Genomic DNA, 18,071 nt, shown 5'->3' on the forward strand with positions numbered 1-18,071 from the left:
TACCAATTGGAATCCTTTAAAAAAGTATTACTGAACGCCATCGACTATCAAACCGCTCTAATGATTGCTTCGCTGCTTGATGTCAATCTTATATTGCGCAAACTATCTTCAACGACTTTAAAAAACTAATTATGTAACCGGAAAAAGACTCCTCAACAGACGTCGACTACATGCGGAGAGTACGACGTTTTTTTCGAAACCAAAATTCCAACCAGAAAAGCAAAATAGCTATTTAGATTTGGTGGAATAGACTGAATTTTCAAAAGGTGTCCTCGCTTTGTGAGGTACTGTAGGTATTGTGAGGTACTGTAAGTATATTGTGAGGTACTCTAAGTATTGTGTGATAACTATACCGCGATACTTGTTTTTCTGCTGGTTTGTATGAAGTTGTTTCATCACGTTCTATGAACTCTCAAGGTAATCCACAAAACTTGATAACAAGTCGCATCCGAAAAAATAAACACTTCTGCTCTTTGAACCTGGTATTTGGTTTTAAAATATATCGTAGTTAGTTCATTTACAACTTATTTTAAGTGGAAGTAACATCTTTTGTGCAGTCATTCTGTGTAACAGAGGAATACAAGAAAAAATAGCACTGACGAAAATCTCAAATTCATTTTTAAGTACCAAAAAAAACTTAAATTCAACCTAGTTTTAGTCACGTTCCAATGAATTGATTACGGAAACTAATCACAATAAAGAATACCTCCGGCGACGAAGATTTAATAACATGTTTTTCGAGCAAGATATGAGCAAGATATGAAAAAGCCAGTGACAACGGAATTATTAACATGAGAGTCTCTGGATGTACAGCATCTGTAGCTGTCGAAGTTTACTCAGCCTCGATCAATATAGACGGAGAAGCACGAAACTTTTGGAAATTGTTTTGATCACCTTTTCAATAATTGCCTTGAATGATTGCCAAAATTGACGTAGTCGCCAAAACTTGTCATTGTCATGCTCTATTATTTACGTATTATAAAACAAACTTTGCTGATTTAGCTGCATTTTCAGCCGACTCAGCCCTAAACCCTCTAAAGGCATTAGAATTATGAGAATCATTGATCGAAGATGATGCTGCAAGTTTTGGGGAAATGAATGATTCATTACATCTCCATGAAAACCTTGACAATCATCTATAATGACTATTACTTTCATGAAAGACGAGCTACTTAAAATACCAACAGTTTCCTTCCTGATACCATCTATTGTTTTGTAAATCCTCGGTGAAAGATATCAGGGGGCTTCTTAGAACCGACACCGTGCAACTTGGCGAAAAACAACAACACTTGTAACATTTCATTTATGCGTACATTAGTTCTCTTTTCTCCTAGTTTCTACTAGCTTCTATTTACGTCTACTTCTCTTTGCTCTCTAAAGGTTTTTGAAAGGCCGTTAGCCATTCACAACTATCTTTTGTACGTCAAAGGCGAATACAAAAAACCCTCAAACCGTTTCCTGTTTCATGCGCACACAGGAATGAAGCCTTTTACTCATCAAGAAAATATGTGCCCCCAGGCACGTAAAAGATAATTGATGTGTTTGGAATGATGGCAAAGAAAAACTCAAGCCAACGGTGGTGCAAAAGGTTTAAAAAAAAGAAACGAAAGAAAACGTTGCCTTCAGTTAAAAACAGACAAATCTGCACGTCCTTTAAACTCAATGGTACATTTTTTTTTTCATCGCGACAGCAAGGCCAGGACGCAAAATTTCCCAAAGAGGAATTAGTCTAGAGAGAATACGAAATATTATGGAAGCGGTACAATAGGAATCAATGATCTGTGGCTGAAACGGTCGCTGCGTAAATAACAAGCACTCTTCTGGCGGATGCAATTTAAGGCGCAGGTTGAAACTGTTGTTATTCAGCCTCTGAGTTCAACTGAAGCAGTGTTAAAGCTCTCTATTTCAACAAAGGAAGATGTGGCTCGCACATGTATATTTCGTATTGTTCATTTGTGCAAACTCGCTCGGTAAGTCTTTTCTTTTCACTTTATTTTTGCAACTCCCAAACTAGAGCTGCATGTTACATCCAGAGTTAACATCGTCATGCAGCATCCCGAGGTACAAGTCTTCCATATTTACCGTTTGACAGCCGCGTAAAAGTAGTTATTTTTGGCAGGCTTCCGCCTGAAAGGCTCCCGCTAAAAAGCGAAATGAAATTTTCTTGATTAACGTTTTCTTTTTCTTCAAATCATGACAGAAAAATCTGTCGGATTTCAACGCTTGACAAAAATTTGTCCAGCCCCGAGGCAGGACGACGGCGCCTTTGAAGATAAGTTAGGCTTGACAAAACTTGTCTCCCGTTTTCGCAAAACTTTGGCCATTGCGCCTAAGCTATAGGCTTCATTTATCCTGTTTGTGCAAGACGTTGTAATTTAAGGAGGTGGAGAGCCCTTCAGATACGAAAAAAAGAGATTTGACGATAACAACTTCCGCAAACAAGGTAACATTCAAGTAACATTCAAACGGAAACGTGATATTGTCCGGGAGACGGTGAAAAGGGAAGGTTTTTATTCATCTTTTTGTTTCTGTGAAGTTCTCGTACAGGGGCAAGCACTGAAGACTGTAATTCTCCTGTGGCACTGATCCTATTTCTTGTTCCGAGTTGGAATCAATTTGGTTTTATATGTGACAAATTAACATCGGTAAAGAAATCGGCACTGGATTATGTCAAAATTTGTCAATATTGTTCGACAGCAATCGCCATGAGTGGAATTTATTTTCATGTTCCTTTCGACAAACTAGCTTGCTCAAATAAACGCAACACTTTGAGAACTTGTCAGTAAAGCCAAAGGTCTTGATATGCTAGAATTATTTGACATTTTGATCTTACAAGACCTAGAAATGGTATTCCACCATTTCGACGACAGATTACTTCCAGTTCATACGTATATTTTACTCTCTCCTTGCCGATTGGAAACACATAGTATCAAGCACAACAAATTTAAGGATCTTTATGCGACTCCTTCGCCGACAAATTATAACGAACTTAGTATGCAATGTTTTTCTTGCATGGGATCAAAGCGGGCAATCCTGAATGGGAAAAATGGGCTCGGGTAGCCAATCAGAACACAGTTTTCGCCTCATATTGCCCACGGGCGCTACCAGCGATAAGATAAAAGTATTTAATAAACATTCGATTGCATGCATTTATAAAGTGTGCTGAGCAACTTCTTAAAAATAACAATTGATTGATGGACTTGATTTTAGTAATATTAGTAATTCTATATTCAATTCATGTTAGCATTCACAGTAGTTTGTAATTTAGTTTTAAGCAGTTCTTTGTGAATAATGTGTCGTAAGTGATGTATTGTAGGTAATGTGTTGTAATAGTGTTTATGTGTCGTAAGTAATGAATGTCGTTGTAAAAAAAAAAAGTGATTGTACATGAAATCTATGCTTCTAATAGCAATCCGAAAAGTGACCGAGGTAAGGACATGACTTAAAGGGAAAATAGGAAGTTTCCATAAGGGTGTTAGACTTTTTTGTTGACAAGAAATTCAAAAGTTGATTTGAAGCAAAAACTTAGTGATAACTTAAAATGCTGCTCAACTGTTTTGCCGGCGGGGTAGCAGTTAATATGAATTTGTCTCAGAAACAGTGCGGTAAACTGAAATTATTGTGAGTTATTAAACCTGTTCTATTTTCAAGCAGTGGTAGGGCAGAAGCACAATATATCACAGTCAGTAGAGTATCGATTAAGGAATGTCCTCCTTTCTTCGTACGACAAAATGGTACGTCCGGTGTTGAAGCCGTCAGATGTTGTTGAAGTCAAATTTGATGTGCAGTTCTTGGCCCTCGCCGAAGTGGTAAGCAAAACCTTACAACGGTGTTTCCAGAAAGTGCATTCCTCATCAACTGCAATTAACTTGTACCGGTAACCTAGCAAAGCTAAAATATGCATCATAACTTGTAAGACTTAGGTAGAGGTGCTTTTTTCTTGTGGCAACAAGGGTAGACCTTAATACAGGGAGCCCCACGTCAAATCCTGGATCCAGAATTTAACTCCTGTACCCTTGTTATTTGTCCACCTCGTCAGACCCACATCAAGTTGGATTACCCACATGTCTCAAGTTACAATGATTCTATTGACCTTTTTATTTTCCTTAAATTTTGTTTCATCGAGTAGCACATCAGAGTTAGATCTAAGCCCTAACACACAAGATGTTGAGCATAAATACATCTTCATAGTGTGACCGTAGTTCTGCGTCCGTCATACTGAATACAACCACATGTACCTCATCATAGCCAAAAAATTCTGTAACATCAAAGAATAATGTTCCAAGAAGTGTATCTGCTGGCTGGCTTAATTTTTTTCAATTTCGATTTTCGGATCACTCTGAAACTAAACAGCCGTGGTATTTTAAAACGTCAATGGTACCTCCATTCTCAGTTACCCTCAATTTATAGATAAAATGTCCTCTCCCAGTAAGAACTTTTTTATCTATTGCACACAGGACAATAAAGAACAAACTGTGACAACAGATACAGTGATCACGCAGGTACGTTATGATTCAAATCAGGAAAGTGCAACCTTACAAGGGGTCATATGGAGATCCTCACTGCTAAGAACACTACTGAACTAGTAGTAGAAAAAAACACCGACTCCCAGTTGGTTTGTTAGCTCAGTTGGTAGAGTGCTGCACCGGTCATGGGTTCAAATTTTCGTGCGGGACCGAATTTTTTTTCAGGTCCTATTTTCTACTACTAGTTTAGTAGTGTTCTTAGCTGCGTGGATCTCTTAAATTCGTTTCTTCACCGTAGTGCAAATATATGAATTTCAAACATCCAAAATCATTATTCATCACTTGGATGGTTTATTTGGACCCAACATAGTTGGCTTGTTAGCTCAGTTGGTAGAGCGCTGCAGTGGTATCGCAGAGGTCATGGGTTCAAATCCCGTAATGGCCTGAGTTTTTTTTTCAGGTCCTATTTTCAACTACTAATTCAGTAGTGTTCTTAGCTGCGAGGATCTCTTAAATTCGGAAAGGAAAGACACTTACAAACGTTGTGTGACTTGCGAGCACGAAGGACAGAAGAACTAAAAGATGATCGCAGTGAAGGAATTGATGTTAACCTAATGGACTCTGATACTCCAATGTTCAATTTTTTTGAGAAACTTTTACGAATGAAATTAAACAAAGCAGAATTATGGGAAAAATCTAACAGAATACAAATCGCCACGAGTGAAAAGAATGCGAAAACAAAAAGCAAAATGTGCGTGCAAAAACACAAATGTAATTAGGAACGTAGAAGGAAAAAAATCACAAATTGGGAATGCCGCAGTAACAGCAACCTTCTAGTAGACTTCATTACTTTACTTCGTAGAAGATCCAAAAGAATTCTGATTTATTTGTCTCGGTATATCTAAAGCAATTGGAGCGAGGTTGAGACAATCGTCAAACCTTTTATTGATTCTCCCAGACATGCATTATTCAGCCATTCATCCCTTTGTCCATCGTTTCGTTTTTGTCTTTTTAGCAAATATTTCATCACATCAACCCGTAAATTGATGCATCCTGTCCCTATCGTTAGTTAAGGGTAGTAAAATAAAACTGAGTACATTTTAAACCTGGCTTAGTGGCTGATTGCAAACAAATGAGGGAAAAGGGTTGCAAACGTCATTTTGATTTAAAGTAACCAGATTTTAAATAGGCCACATAGTAAAACTTAACAAAATAGGTAGCTGACGCCAAGCTGTTGTTGTCGGTAGGTCAACTGGAAACAGATTAAGCTCATGACCAAACATAAGTTGTCACAAAGTCTTATAATTTTATTCCTTGGCGTACAGGAATGGAATAATCCTTAGCTACGTTGGGATCCTTTGAATTATGAAAACTTAACACGGATACTTGTGGATCCAAGAGAAGTTTGGGTACCTGATATAGTACTAGAAAACAAGTAAGTTGAATTCTGTAGCATTTTAAGTAAATAAATGTTGCCTTTGGCTGATCAAGGATGAGGCCTTCATGACACTTTGGAAGTATCAAGCATTAAGCAAGTGTTCTAAAAAAAAACCGTCGGGAAAGATTGAAATGCCCGAGTGTTCATACCAAGTAACAGGAGGTTTGCACGTGCAAGTATTATTCAGTTGATAATCAATATTGAAAATACACCCCAAATTTTTAGACTGCGAGATTGTTTTGCATCGTATTCGGACTTCAAAATAAAAGATTAAACGAAAAATCAAGAAAAAAAAAAGAAACATAAAAAGAAACTGAATGTTTTTTCTTACTTTTTATGCAACCATGAATTCACTCCACAAAGCTAGCATTGAGGACTTCCTATTGGAGCATTTTAACTTTCATCACGAATAAACGGGCATACAGTGATGCGGTGGTGCGGCTAGCACATTCCTCTCTGGGTCTGATTCAAGATACTGGACTCACAGTTGTTTTAGAACCAAATTTAAATTTCGTGAACTCATAATGAGTGCAGTTCTTTAATGGGTATAAGTGTTATGAACTACTTAAATTAGGAATGTTCTGGCCATGAGTTTGGGGATTGTTTAGGCCTATTAGATTATCTTGAAATCATTGTGCGAGTCTAGTGAGCCTTGGTTTTTCATGTTCTGCAAGACCATACATTACGTTTAGAGTGATGTGTTCTTGACCATTATAATGGATCTTAGTTATTTTACGATAATCGTTGTTGCTTTTTGTGTTGAGTTTGTGCTGGACCTTTTTCATTTCGAATGTGAGGTGAAATCGTTTTTTAACGATCTAAAAATATGATTACTCTTACAAGATCAGTTGTCCCGCAAGTTCAAACATGCCTATTGATGGAATATTTAAGAGCGCGTACTCAGGGCTGAACTAGAGAGAAACAGAGACTTAGTCATTCAGACAAAGAGCCATTAAGAGTCTGTAACCCTTTAATTCCCAAGATGTCCTTAGTAATTCTCCTTACTGTCTGCCATACAGTTCTTGTCATGTTAGTTTGGAGAATTTGGTATTGGATCAACTTATGATCCCCTAATTGATATTTTTCTTCATTTTCATCACTTGTCTGCTTGATATTGTGTTAATATTGGAAGGAGAAATCCTGTTTTGGTCATCATGTGAGTTAGGGGACTCCGTTTGTGCGAGTTGCTCGAGCTTCTTTACCCTTAAAGTCTAACATAAGCATTACTGACACTATTTACAAATCCATTTCTTCCAACCTCTAGTGCCGACCTTGGGGTCGTTCAAGCGGGGCACGTGGAAAAATTCCGAAGTTGGGTGCGTGTGAACAGCGGTGGTCAGAACACGTGGCTATCTCCAGCAACGTTCAAAAGCAAGTGTGCGCTTAGTTTCAAAAACTTTCCCTTTGACAAACAGAAGTGCAGCCTGGCTTTTCGTTCAGTAACTGCTGATCGTACCCTTTTGAACATCGACACTACACCCATCAAGAACGATGATCCTGAGAAAGGTATAGTTACATGACAATATTTGTGTGACAATTTGAAGAAAATAGGTCCTGAGTCAACTCAAATAAACTATTGCCTTTGAAAAACAATAAGGAGTGCAATTAAATATATCCTTAATTGCCTTATTTTTCATGACTTAGAGCTTAATCTTGCGGCATCTAATGGTTATTGGTCTCTAAGAAGCTTTGAGATCAAGATAGAGGATAAAAAGCAATCACCGATTTTCAGCAAAGTTGAAGTATCATTTCGTATTGGACGTAAACCCCTGTTCTTTGTCCTTTTCACCATCGTTCCTTGCATGATCATTGGGCTGCTGGTTCTTGTGAGTTTCTTCATTCCCACGGAGAGCGGCGGAAGGATCGGACTGTGCTCAACGATTCTGCTGTCAGTCAGTGTGTACCTACTCGTCGTCGTAAATCAGCTTCCGGAACAGTCCGACGAGTTGCCCATTATTGGTGTTTACTACATTGTGATCATGTTTGAGATCGGTCTGGCGCTGACTGTCACAGTTGTTGTCATGATGGCTCATCACGCGACTTCCGAGCCACCCAGGATCTTGACCTGGATAACAGGTGAGGTTAATAACTGAAAATCTGTCCATCTCAGTAAAATAGAAAAATGTGAACTCAAAGTCTGTAAGTGACAGTAGTAATCTCAATGGTAACTCATGACACGGTGAATTTTTCACATTTATGAAGATGACGATGGTGACGATGATAACGACGATGATGATTACAGCGAGAAAGGAAATTGCAAATAGTGACAGACGCTGTACAAACAACACCTCTGATCTCGGTCATGACTATAATTAACAAATGAACTGAAAGGTGGACGTTGCATCATACATCATTGATATTAGTGCCCAGCGGTTGACAGGAAAGAGGTGACTTGGAAATATTTCCCCACCAATTTTGCGAAACTAAAATATTCCTTAATTTATAAAATTTCAGTGTTTAACAGGATTGGTTGCTGCCTAAGACACAATAGAAGAAAACTTTACTTTGGCTCTACTCTCGGTGCATCTCCTGAAGTTGGGGAAAGAAAAACAAACATTGAAATGGAGGAAACTGCTAATGTTAAGCAAGAAAAGGTTGATAAGCAGAGTTCAGCTGACACCCACGGGGAGGAAACACCACCCACCTCGGTTTCTAAAGAAGAAGTCGACAAGAAAACCTGGGAGGACATCGCTCAAGCACTCGACCGTATTTTCTTCTGGTTGTTTTTGGCGCTGGTTGTGTTTACTTCCATTGCAATCTACTCATACGCAGGGAAGCTTTAATCGCTCGGTCAACGTAATTTCTATCAGGCGTTAACTTTAAATGCTGCTGAGTTTAGTCCACTCTGGTTATTATTTTTATATCAATCACATGTCTGATTAGTTTAAGCAGTTTTTGTTTTTCGTTACCCTTAACGTTTCACAGATGTAGAATCTGAAAACCTCTGGTAAACCCTATTGATACAGGAATTGGTTAGGTGATGCAAAAACCTTTTCTTTTAATACATAACAGCTAAGTGTGTCAAGTGACTGTAATCGATTAAGGTGTTGTACCTTATCGCGTTTGTGCAGGGATTATATACCCTTTTTGTACTTTTCTGTATCCGTGTGCGAACTAATAAATCTGAGTCTTTTCTTCGAGAAACTCTTGCGAAGATTTGCTCATAAGGCTTGACTAATTTGCGTTCCAAAAAATTCTGAAAATTGCCAAATTACTGGCGCACGCTATTGTCAAAGTGAGAAAGGGCAGCGACCATCGCTCTGAGCGAAATTTTCAATTTGGTCGTTTCGTACCCAGTTTGAGTAAGTTCATACCCGAACCGCTGGTTGATTCGTACCCGTCCCAATATTCATTCTTTCAAAATGCCTTGCGCGTGAGCGCAAGTGCAAGTGTCGAGTGTTGCTTATGATGTTAGTAGAGTCAAGCGAGTCTTACTTGTGTATACTCATGACTTCCTTAACAATAACAACTAAATTACTTCTTGGTGTAAGACAAGTGCCATATTTTATATAGAACAGGCTAGTTTATATATTTGTGACTTTATTGGCAATATCTGGGTCTGATAGCTCATTAGTGCCTCACGAAAGATAAATGTAATTTTTTGTTAGAAGTATATTTGTCGGTATTCGCGATAGAAGACAAATTCAGTTTCATGATTTCTAAAAATTGAAACTGATGATGAAACATTAGTTTGCATTTTAACTTCATTAAGGCTGGAAAATATATATCTAAGTTCGCAACTAATTCATTAAGCGAGTGCGCTAAAAACTGAGGTTTTGATGATAGAACTTGTAAGTTCATTGAGAATGGAAAATAAATAAATAACTACTACAACTAATTTACTTAAGGGAGTGCGCTCTTAACGGATGTCGCATGAGAAAACCAAGAGAAGAGAAAATGTCGAGAGAGTACCTTTCCTCTTTCCCTTCATTTTTCGTGTTGTCTTCCCAAAACCAATAATACCTAATCCAACAGAGATTAAAGAATTGACCGCCTATTGCGGTCGATTCCATTATTGAACTTACAACTTTCAGGCCTCACAGTCACTTCTCTTGGAGACGAATTAAAGCGACATTATGGGAACGTTTAGAAAAGGCTTATCCACATTTAATGAATAAACCTGTCCACACAAGTGACTGCTTTGTGCCAGTCTTGAGGCAATCCTTCACCTGCCCCGCCCCTAAACTAATCTTAAAGGTATTTCTAGGGGGGTGGGGTGGGGGGGGGGAAGAACCTCGATTTTCGCTTTGCCCGAAGCCTGTCTTCGGTTGTTCTCGAGGAAAAAGAGAAAAAAAAAGAAGCCTGGACTCACTTTCTAACTGGCGGCTATTTATCACGCCCATTCGAAATAACTGATAATTAAGAATAACAATATAAAAGTGCTTTTATTTCAGTTATGCACTACATAAAGCTTTAACTTAAATAGTCGTACTTTTAAAGTCGGTAATAACCTCCACCCATCGATTGTCATAATATTCTTGTTCGTGAAACAACTTCCAACAGTTTCGTAACGTTTGGCTGGCTCAGTTGATTAATTATTTCATGACATGTTTTGTGTTTTTCTTTTCATTTTGTTTCGTTTGCTTGATTTTTTTAAACGTTCTGAATTCTTTAATGTTTTATAGGCCTTGTCAATGTGCCTAAGAATACAGACAAGTCCGATCGCTAACACTTTGTCTGTAAAAATGACAAAAAAGGGTATAGACTTCAAATTCACTGGGAGTACTTTTTCTCCTTCATAAAAGAACTCTAGCACGACGATTCATCAGGCTGATTTTTGAGACAAAAATACGTTATTGAATGGAGAGGGAAAATATTAGACGAGTTTCTGACCGAGAGGATTATAAACAAAACTACTGTACTTCTTTGGGTAAGCGTGACGGTGGTTCGTCACGCAGTATTACGATTGCATGACAACCCGCACGACTATTACAACAACTGGTGACCAATAGTGGTGAAGAAACTAAAAGAAAAAGACTCGCTTCTCTCTAAATAACCAGAGACATAATAAAACCGGCTTTGCACAACTTTGCACAACTTTGCACAGCTTTTCTTTCTCGATTTCGTTTGCTCCTGTCATGAAATACTCGTTGCCTACATGACAGTCCTCGACAAAACCCTTACTTTTGTGAACCGGAAGTTCTCTTTCTACCTTCGACTGTAAAGATGTTTGCCTACTTGTCAAAAGGCATTTAGCTTCGTGTATTCAGCCCGAATGAGAAATAATCATCCAACTGATGACAAAGTAAAACAAGAATATAGGATAAACTGTGAGAGCTTTCCTGTTTGCCGGCTGGCTATCACCAAGGAACTTCACAGAAGCTATAAAGGAAAAAGAAATATGTAAATCAGTGAAGGGGAGAATAGAATTTTAAGTTTCTACAGGGAGTTTACATATAGCACATGAGAAACTGCGATCGCTTTGGGGGATACGATAGTTAATCAATACCTTATCAAAAGAAAAACAAAAATAAAATAAAAGGCTCGATTCTTTCGAAGAAAAACTCTTGACGTCTGACCCCAGCAAAAGTATTGTACTTGAGTTTGAGAACTTTCTATTGCATGTTCTTGATCTTGCTCGTTTACAACACTGGAAAGCCTTGAGTTCTGGCTAACCTCCCTTCCACGCATAATTACTCGTTCGCCGAAAGGCAAAAACGCCAGAGCAAATACTGTGTCAACATTTAAAAAAACACTGAAACTACAAAAATTATAAATTAAGCGTAAACGAGACCTATGGAAAGAAAAAAAAATAAAGTCTGTAGAAAGCGGACTTCACGCTGCTTACGATTTCTGATCCTCTTCACGCTGTGAGACGCGATTGATTTTCTATTCCAGTTTATTTGACTTGTAGGATTCTAAGCAACACTGTAATATTCGAAAGGAATCTGACAACGTGTTTACTTTATATTCAACGCCGCTAAGAGTTGATATAAGACATATCGTTTCGTACTTATTCTTCCGCATTAGGTCCTCCAGACTCTAAATTGTGATAGTCGAAAAGAAAATATGTCGCACCGAAGCTAAAATTGCGACTCTTTAACGATGAGAAACTTGAAAGAGAAATTTATGCAAAACAAGATGTCGCCTGCCACGTGTGAATAATGCATATTTTTCACCAATAACAATACGGAACCTGACAATGACACGGTTGTTTAGCTTTACACTAGTTTCGAAGACTCGAAAGTTGTTATTATGAAAGGTTTTGTTCGGAAATAGAGCGTAAAATCAAAACATTACACGATCATGTGTTCTAGAAGGTTTCTGCCTACGCTTGGGCTTTCAGTAGTTCTGTGCTGTGTAGCGTTCGGAGGATATTACTCGTTTCTTAAAGCCACCATTGATGGTGGCTATACGGAGTGGTCTGTGTGGAGTAACTGCTCGAAAGACTGCGGGGAGGGATTTCAAACACGATATCGAAACTGTGCACAACCACCGCCTGGGAGATACGGCAAAGACTGTTATCGTTTCGGCCCAAACAATGACAAAAAGCCTTGCTTCTTGAAAATATGTCCCATCGACGGAAAATTCAGCGAGTGGAGCAGCTTTTCGGCATGCGACAGATCGTGTGGCGGAGGAAAGCAATTTAGAACTAGGCAATGCAACAATCCACCAGCGGTTTTCGAAGGGAAGCCTTGTGAGGGACCATCGCGGCAAGAACAACCCTGTAATACTCATGAGTGTCCTATTGATGGCGGTTACACGCAGTGGAGTGAGTACGGGCCGTGCTCTGTAACGTGTGGAGAGGGAGTTAAGACCAGAAGGAGGACATGTTCAAACCCGCCGCCGAGCAAAGGTGGAAAACCTTGCACGGATCCAGCAGAGGAATATACCCAATGCGGCGGTCCGTGTCCTGTTGATGGTGGTTACACGGAGTGGACCGAATACGGACCATGTTCCGTAACGTGTGGCAAAGGAACTAGGATCAGAACGAGGACATGTACAAATCCAAGGCCAAGCGATGGCGGAAAATCCTGCGATGAACCCTCCAGCGAATACATTGCCTGCGATGAGGGAGCGTGTCCAGCGATTCAAAAACCAGAAGAAACACAACGAGGCGATCAACTCGCACCACAACCTGATCGACAGGCGCCGGCTTAATATCACAAGGACAAAATCAGTAACACGACTGTAATTTACTTATGTCTACAGGTAAATTAGAAAAATTACTAATGATTGATTTTTTAAGTAGTACTGTTCTGAGAGGAACATCTCGTGACAATATTAGCGTGTTGGCAAATGACACGCTACAATAAGCAAATATCAAGGATGTAGAACACCTCTCTGAGTCAAAAGAGATGTTCACAATTCTTACTCGTATTGACAGATTGATATTCGAATGACCAGTTTGCAAAGCGATGCAGAGTAGCAAAAGGGGAAAAACAAAATTAAATTCTATAAAATTTATGCAGAAATAGGGCTGTTATTAATACTTAGTAAAATGAATGTTTATCAAGGAACGGGAGGGTTATAAATATTTATCAGAGAATTTTGGTACGGACTCGAATCGTTAGAGTTTTGCTTTGAAATTGTGATTCGATCAGGAAAAATCTTTCATATCTCACAGAGTATAGGGAAAATAACTAGGGATAGGAAAAAGAAGAAGAGAACAAAAACAAAAGAAAAAAAAAATATATATATATATATATTTAGAACCAAAACAATAAAAAAAGAATATATATATATATATTTAGAACCAAAACAATAAAAAAAGTGAAGTTAATACAGTGAACACAGAGAAAGAACAAAGTTGTTGTTTCAAAAATCCTTGTTAAATAGCTGACCTTCTTGCCAAAGAACATTGGCCGCCATTAGAGATGTTACTTTATACAGACATGCAAAGAAAATGTGTTCCCTTATGATTGCTAGATAGCTTACTTTCCCCAAAGTAAAAATTCCATCAAGTGGTGGAGCAATTTTTTATCAGCCCACATAGGCAACAAAATGTTTTGTTTCCTGACCATGTGCTAAAACGACCCTATTTGTATTTTTTTGGGTTTTTTTTTTGAAGAGGTGAAAAATAATAAAAGTTATTCTAAATTTACATTCCCTGTTTTACATATTAAAAAAACACATTAAGGTTTTATTTTGCCAAAAAAACTCATTCATGTCTGATTCAGTAGTCATAAAAACATTTGATAGTTAAAAAACATTTGGGTTGGAAAACATCAGCATGCACATGAGAAAGTACAGCCTGGCCTTCTTACTTAGCATCCAGGATTTTTCCTGGATTTAGGCTTCCCTGGCATTTTCATTCCTTTTTCTTCCATTTTTTTTTTCTTTTCTTGTTTTGTTTGTTTATATTCAATTCTTGGCCAGCAATCAAATCACTTTTTTGAGAGGGAAGGCTATGAGAAATGAAACATTTTAAAGGGATGGTCTAATTACATCTAAGTACACATATAAACAACATTTGCAATTATTTCATGCATCTGTGAACAACTTATAACACATTACAAATTCAAACACCACCATTGACTTGGGCATCACCTTCTTTTTTTTGTCCAAAGACTGCACAATGTTTTAGTGATATATTAACTCTATTAGTGATAAGCATGCAATTTCTCCCAATTATATTACCCCTACATCAAACATTTCAGTCATGAGAATAAAGAAAATGCTTCCAAACTAAAGAAGCTCTTGATTGCTAGACAAAATCTCCTTGTAAGCACCAAAGGAAATGTATACAGAACAGTATGGAAAACTGGCATACTGATTTTAGGGTAAAAAGGGTTGAAACATGTTGACTGGCAATGTATAACAAAGCTACAGAAAGGAAAAATCATGTAAAATAACAACACCTCACTCACCAAATGTCGACCAAGCAAATCCTAATATGACAACAATAAATCGAACAGCAAATAAAGCCAGTGTCTGCTTAGTGAATAAAATCAACCGACACACAGTCAATGCTATATCCAATGGGAGAATACAATATCCTAGAACACAAACACTCTGGAAAAAGGATCTGAAAAGATAGGAAAAAAGAAAATTAATATTGTTGACATTGCTTCTGATAAAATTCTATTAGAAAGTGTGGGAAATTCTGTGGATGAGAATGCATGTTCTTACTTTTTTTAAAATCATTATTTTAAAGGCACAAATGATATTTCAAGGGTTACTTAATTTATAAGGGAATTTCTCAATTATCACTCCTTCAGCAACAAAGTGACCATAAAGCTACCTGGCACAATACATAATAGTAATTAGATTATGCCTTAACATCCAAACTATCCTCTCCCTAATTTCCAGTTGATCACTGGTTGATGAACAGCTTGGCAAAAATATTTAAAGTTCATTCAAACAGATGAAAAGCCTGACTTAAAGCAGACATTCCACAGACTGGTAGACGCGCATAAATTTTTTTAAAGTAGAATGTGTTCCTTTCTACTAGTCTATTATCAGAATTTTTGCTTTGCTTGAATTATTTTTTTAATCTGAAATATTCTATTATCCATGGACAAAAAAAGGGCCACTTTCACTGTTCCTAAAGTTTTAGTAGTGGAGAGGTTTTGCTGTATCTGCTTTGCTTCATTTAGAAACAAGTTAAGGTTAATAAACTTAATCAGACAAATGAACATTTCTTTTAATGCACTGAGATTATCAATAACCTAAAATAAAAACAGGATAGTGGCCAGGGTTATAATTCATCTTTATATATAAAGTCACTTCCTGTTTCAAACTTTTTTTATTCCAGTGTTTGGTCCAAAGACTTCTATAACAGTTTTCAAAGTTTTAAGCTTGAGAGCTGAAGTACTTTATTCAATGAAATAACTTTTACCCAGAGAATGCCTTTCTATCTAAATATGAATTTCAACCCAGGTTGCACTTCGATTTTCAATCTTTTATCTCAAGAGGCTGGACTAGCTTGTACTTACATTGTTCCACCAAGTAACTTGGAATTAACTGTAACAACCAGAGCTCCAACCCAGACCACCACAAACACCTCAGCAAACTGAGGTCCTCCATCACTGTAACTGTCAACCACAGTATGGCCTTGCAGCATCCTAATGGAAATTACATGAAAATAGTAAACAGCAGAAATGAAACACTTTCAATGTATGTTAACCAGCAATGCTTGAAATACAAGCTTTAGAAACTCTCAACAGTGGCCACTTTACATCATCAACTCCTTTAATAAAACCAGATTTCCTTGTTATACCCTCACCCCCAACTCCTGCCACCAACACAGCACCAAATTTTCTTTAAGGCCTATTTACACGGCACGACTTTGTCGCATGCGACAAGCTTACGACAGGCCTACGACATGACTTAAGAGTCGTAAGCGAGTTGTAGGTTTGATTTACACGAAACAATTCGTGTCGTAAGCCTGTCGTAAGCTTGTCGCATGCGACAAAGTCGTACCGTGTAAATAGGCCCTTAGACATTTACCTCCTCAACCCTTTAACTCCCATGAGTGACCAAGACAGAATTTCTCCTTACAATATCAATGCAATATCAACCAGATAAGTGATGAGAATAAGGAATAATATGTCAATCATGGGATTACTAGTCAATCTGACACCATATTCTCCAAACTGAACATAATGGGAATCCTTTGGCAGACAGTAAGGAGAATTACTTATAAGGTCTTGGGAGTCAAAGGGTTAATCATTAAGCTGAGTACACAGAACTACAGCAACCTAACCAAGCATATAAGAACAAACTCAAATTTCCATTTCATTCATTGTATGTGCCTCACAATGCATGGTAAAAACCTACTCAACAAGTATGGCTTTAAATAAAGAACCAAAAAATAATGTCAAGATTATATTTGACTCTAGAGTTAAATTATGGTAACTGCATAACAACAAGAAATCTATACACCTCTATTGAGAGGAAAAATACACGTCAGGTAGCCTCCATGGTTACTTCAAGTTGTTGCAAGTATGCTTATATCATATTACCACATACAAACATGCACATGTAGCTAAAAGGACTGGATTAATCAGATATATAAGTTCATATTTAGCTTTTGAGCTATGATTTAAGTTCGTAGCGTTTAAATCTTCTTTCTTAAAAAAGAATGATAAAAAGGACCTTTACAAACACTTTAACCGCTAGTTGCAAAGATAAATTAAATGCAATTTAAGACAAAAGGTAAACTTAGATAAAAAATTGTCTTCGAGTGCATAAATTACTTACATCGCCAGAAGAACACAGAGAATTAAAGGACCCCATAGATCCCCTGAAAATAGAGGAATAACCAGTGATTACCAGTCAGCCTTTAATGAGCGTCGCAAAATATTAGACAGTCTTAATGCTAAGTGATATTACGATCGGATCATTCATACGTGACAGCCATATATAAAGTACATCTTACAATCACGCAGGAGGCTTTTACTTTGTCTTGGAACTAGTACATGAAGGAATTTCTTGCCAACTGCGGTCAAATCTCGCTTCTATATCGAAAAGAGGAAATCAGAAACGAAAAAAGTTATTTCATTCAGAGCCAACCTCAACAATCGAACTAGAAACACGCTACAACTAGAATTTTCGACACCAAATACGAATGAAACTGTTTGAAATCAAACTCACTAAAGTAACAGAAACAGGTTCATCTAGAGTGCTAGGTTCTTCGTCTTCCTCTGGGGCACCAGGCACAGTTATATCGCCTTCAATTTCCACATTCACAGCCGTCGGGACAAAACCAGGATCCGACGCCATTTTGAATTTCTGCTTTAAGCTGGAAAGTCGCTGACCGTGACATCGCGGGCGTTGTGAAAATGTGAGAAATTTATTAAGATTATTCTGCATTTGAGGAGGAGGTCGTGTTGTCTTCAGCCAGCCCGCGAAGGAGTAGGGTTAAACCAGACAAAAGCTTATAAATCCTTTGCTACAAAATGGCTTTTGGCTACAGAGAAAATAGAACGTGCCGATATTTCATATTACTTGAATCCAACGCACTGCATGATGCATTGCCTCGGCTGCTGTCCATGAACGCAAGTGTTTCACCACGTCAGTAGGTGTTATTCATGGGTTAATCATTTAATGTTCCTGTCATGCAGAATGGGTTTGTAATGCCCGAATGGTGCTACAATAAATCAAAGCTGTTAACAATCAATATTCCAAAAACAAACCGAACAGCCCCACCGATTGCTTCAATAATACAATTTAATTCCATTTCAAGTTTGATGTACTGCGTTTAAACATTTGATGCAAAAGCT

At 37.8% G+C, this 18,071-nt stretch overlaps 3 protein-coding genes across 3 annotated transcripts; 2 read left to right on the forward strand and 1 right to left on the reverse strand.

The window, feature by feature from the left end:
- Window positions 1-1,918: 1,918 nt before the first annotated feature.
- Window positions 1,919-9,746, forward strand: LOC131785716 (neuronal acetylcholine receptor subunit beta-3). Its single transcript, XM_066161234.1, is given in 8 exon segments — window positions 1,919-1,970; window positions 2,381-2,443; window positions 3,652-3,809; window positions 4,458-4,502; window positions 5,792-5,901; window positions 7,169-7,410; window positions 7,549-7,980; window positions 8,359-9,746. Coding segments are annotated over 8 exon segments (1,431 nt in total). The 3' UTR covers window positions 8,688-9,746.
- A 524-nt stretch (window positions 9,747-10,270) lies between these two features.
- Window positions 10,271-17,602, reverse strand: LOC131785712 (protein YIPF6). The gene is made up of 6 exons (XM_059102646.2): window positions 17,443-17,602; window positions 17,228-17,306; window positions 17,050-17,092; window positions 15,783-15,911; window positions 14,715-14,872; window positions 10,271-11,226 (listed from the first exon to the last, which is right to left on the reverse strand). Exons 1-6 carry the CDS (start codon window positions 17,569-17,571, stop codon window positions 11,111-11,113), a joined length of 654 nt encoding a protein of 217 aa, XP_058958629.1. The 5' UTR covers window positions 17,572-17,602; the 3' UTR covers window positions 10,271-11,110.
- Window positions 12,047-13,552, forward strand: LOC131785711 (coadhesin-like). The gene has a single exon (XM_059102645.2). It carries the CDS (start codon window positions 12,151-12,153, stop codon window positions 13,003-13,005), a length of 855 nt encoding a protein of 284 aa, XP_058958628.2. The 5' UTR covers window positions 12,047-12,150; the 3' UTR covers window positions 13,006-13,552.
- Window positions 17,603-18,071: the final 469 nt, after the last annotated feature.

Source organism: Pocillopora verrucosa, chromosome 14, assembly GCF_036669915.1.
Source record: "Pocillopora verrucosa isolate sample1 chromosome 14, ASM3666991v2, whole genome shotgun sequence".
Lineage (NCBI taxonomy): Eukaryota > Metazoa > Cnidaria > Anthozoa > Scleractinia > Pocilloporidae > Pocillopora > Pocillopora verrucosa.

What these genes read in the sequence shown, in the direction of transcription:
- LOC131785711 (XM_059102645.2), top strand. Translation starts at nt 12,151, where the DNA reads ATGTGTTCTAGAAGGTTTCTGCCTACGCTTGGGCTTTCAGTAGTTCTG.
- LOC131785712 (XM_059102646.2), bottom strand. Translation starts at nt 17,571, where the DNA reads ATGGCGTCGGATCCTGGTTTTGTCCCGACGGCTGTGAATGTGGAAATT. An exon ending in TAAAAGCCTCCTGCGTGATT is followed by an intron (nt 17,093 to 17,227) that starts GTAAGATGTACT and finishes CTCTATTTTCAG; the next exon opens with GGGATCTATGGGGTCCTTTA. An exon ending in ATTTGCTTGGTCGACATTTG is followed by an intron (nt 11,227 to 14,714) that starts GTGAGTGAGGTG and finishes TTTCCTTTATAG; the next exon opens with CTTCTGTGAAGTTCCTTGGT.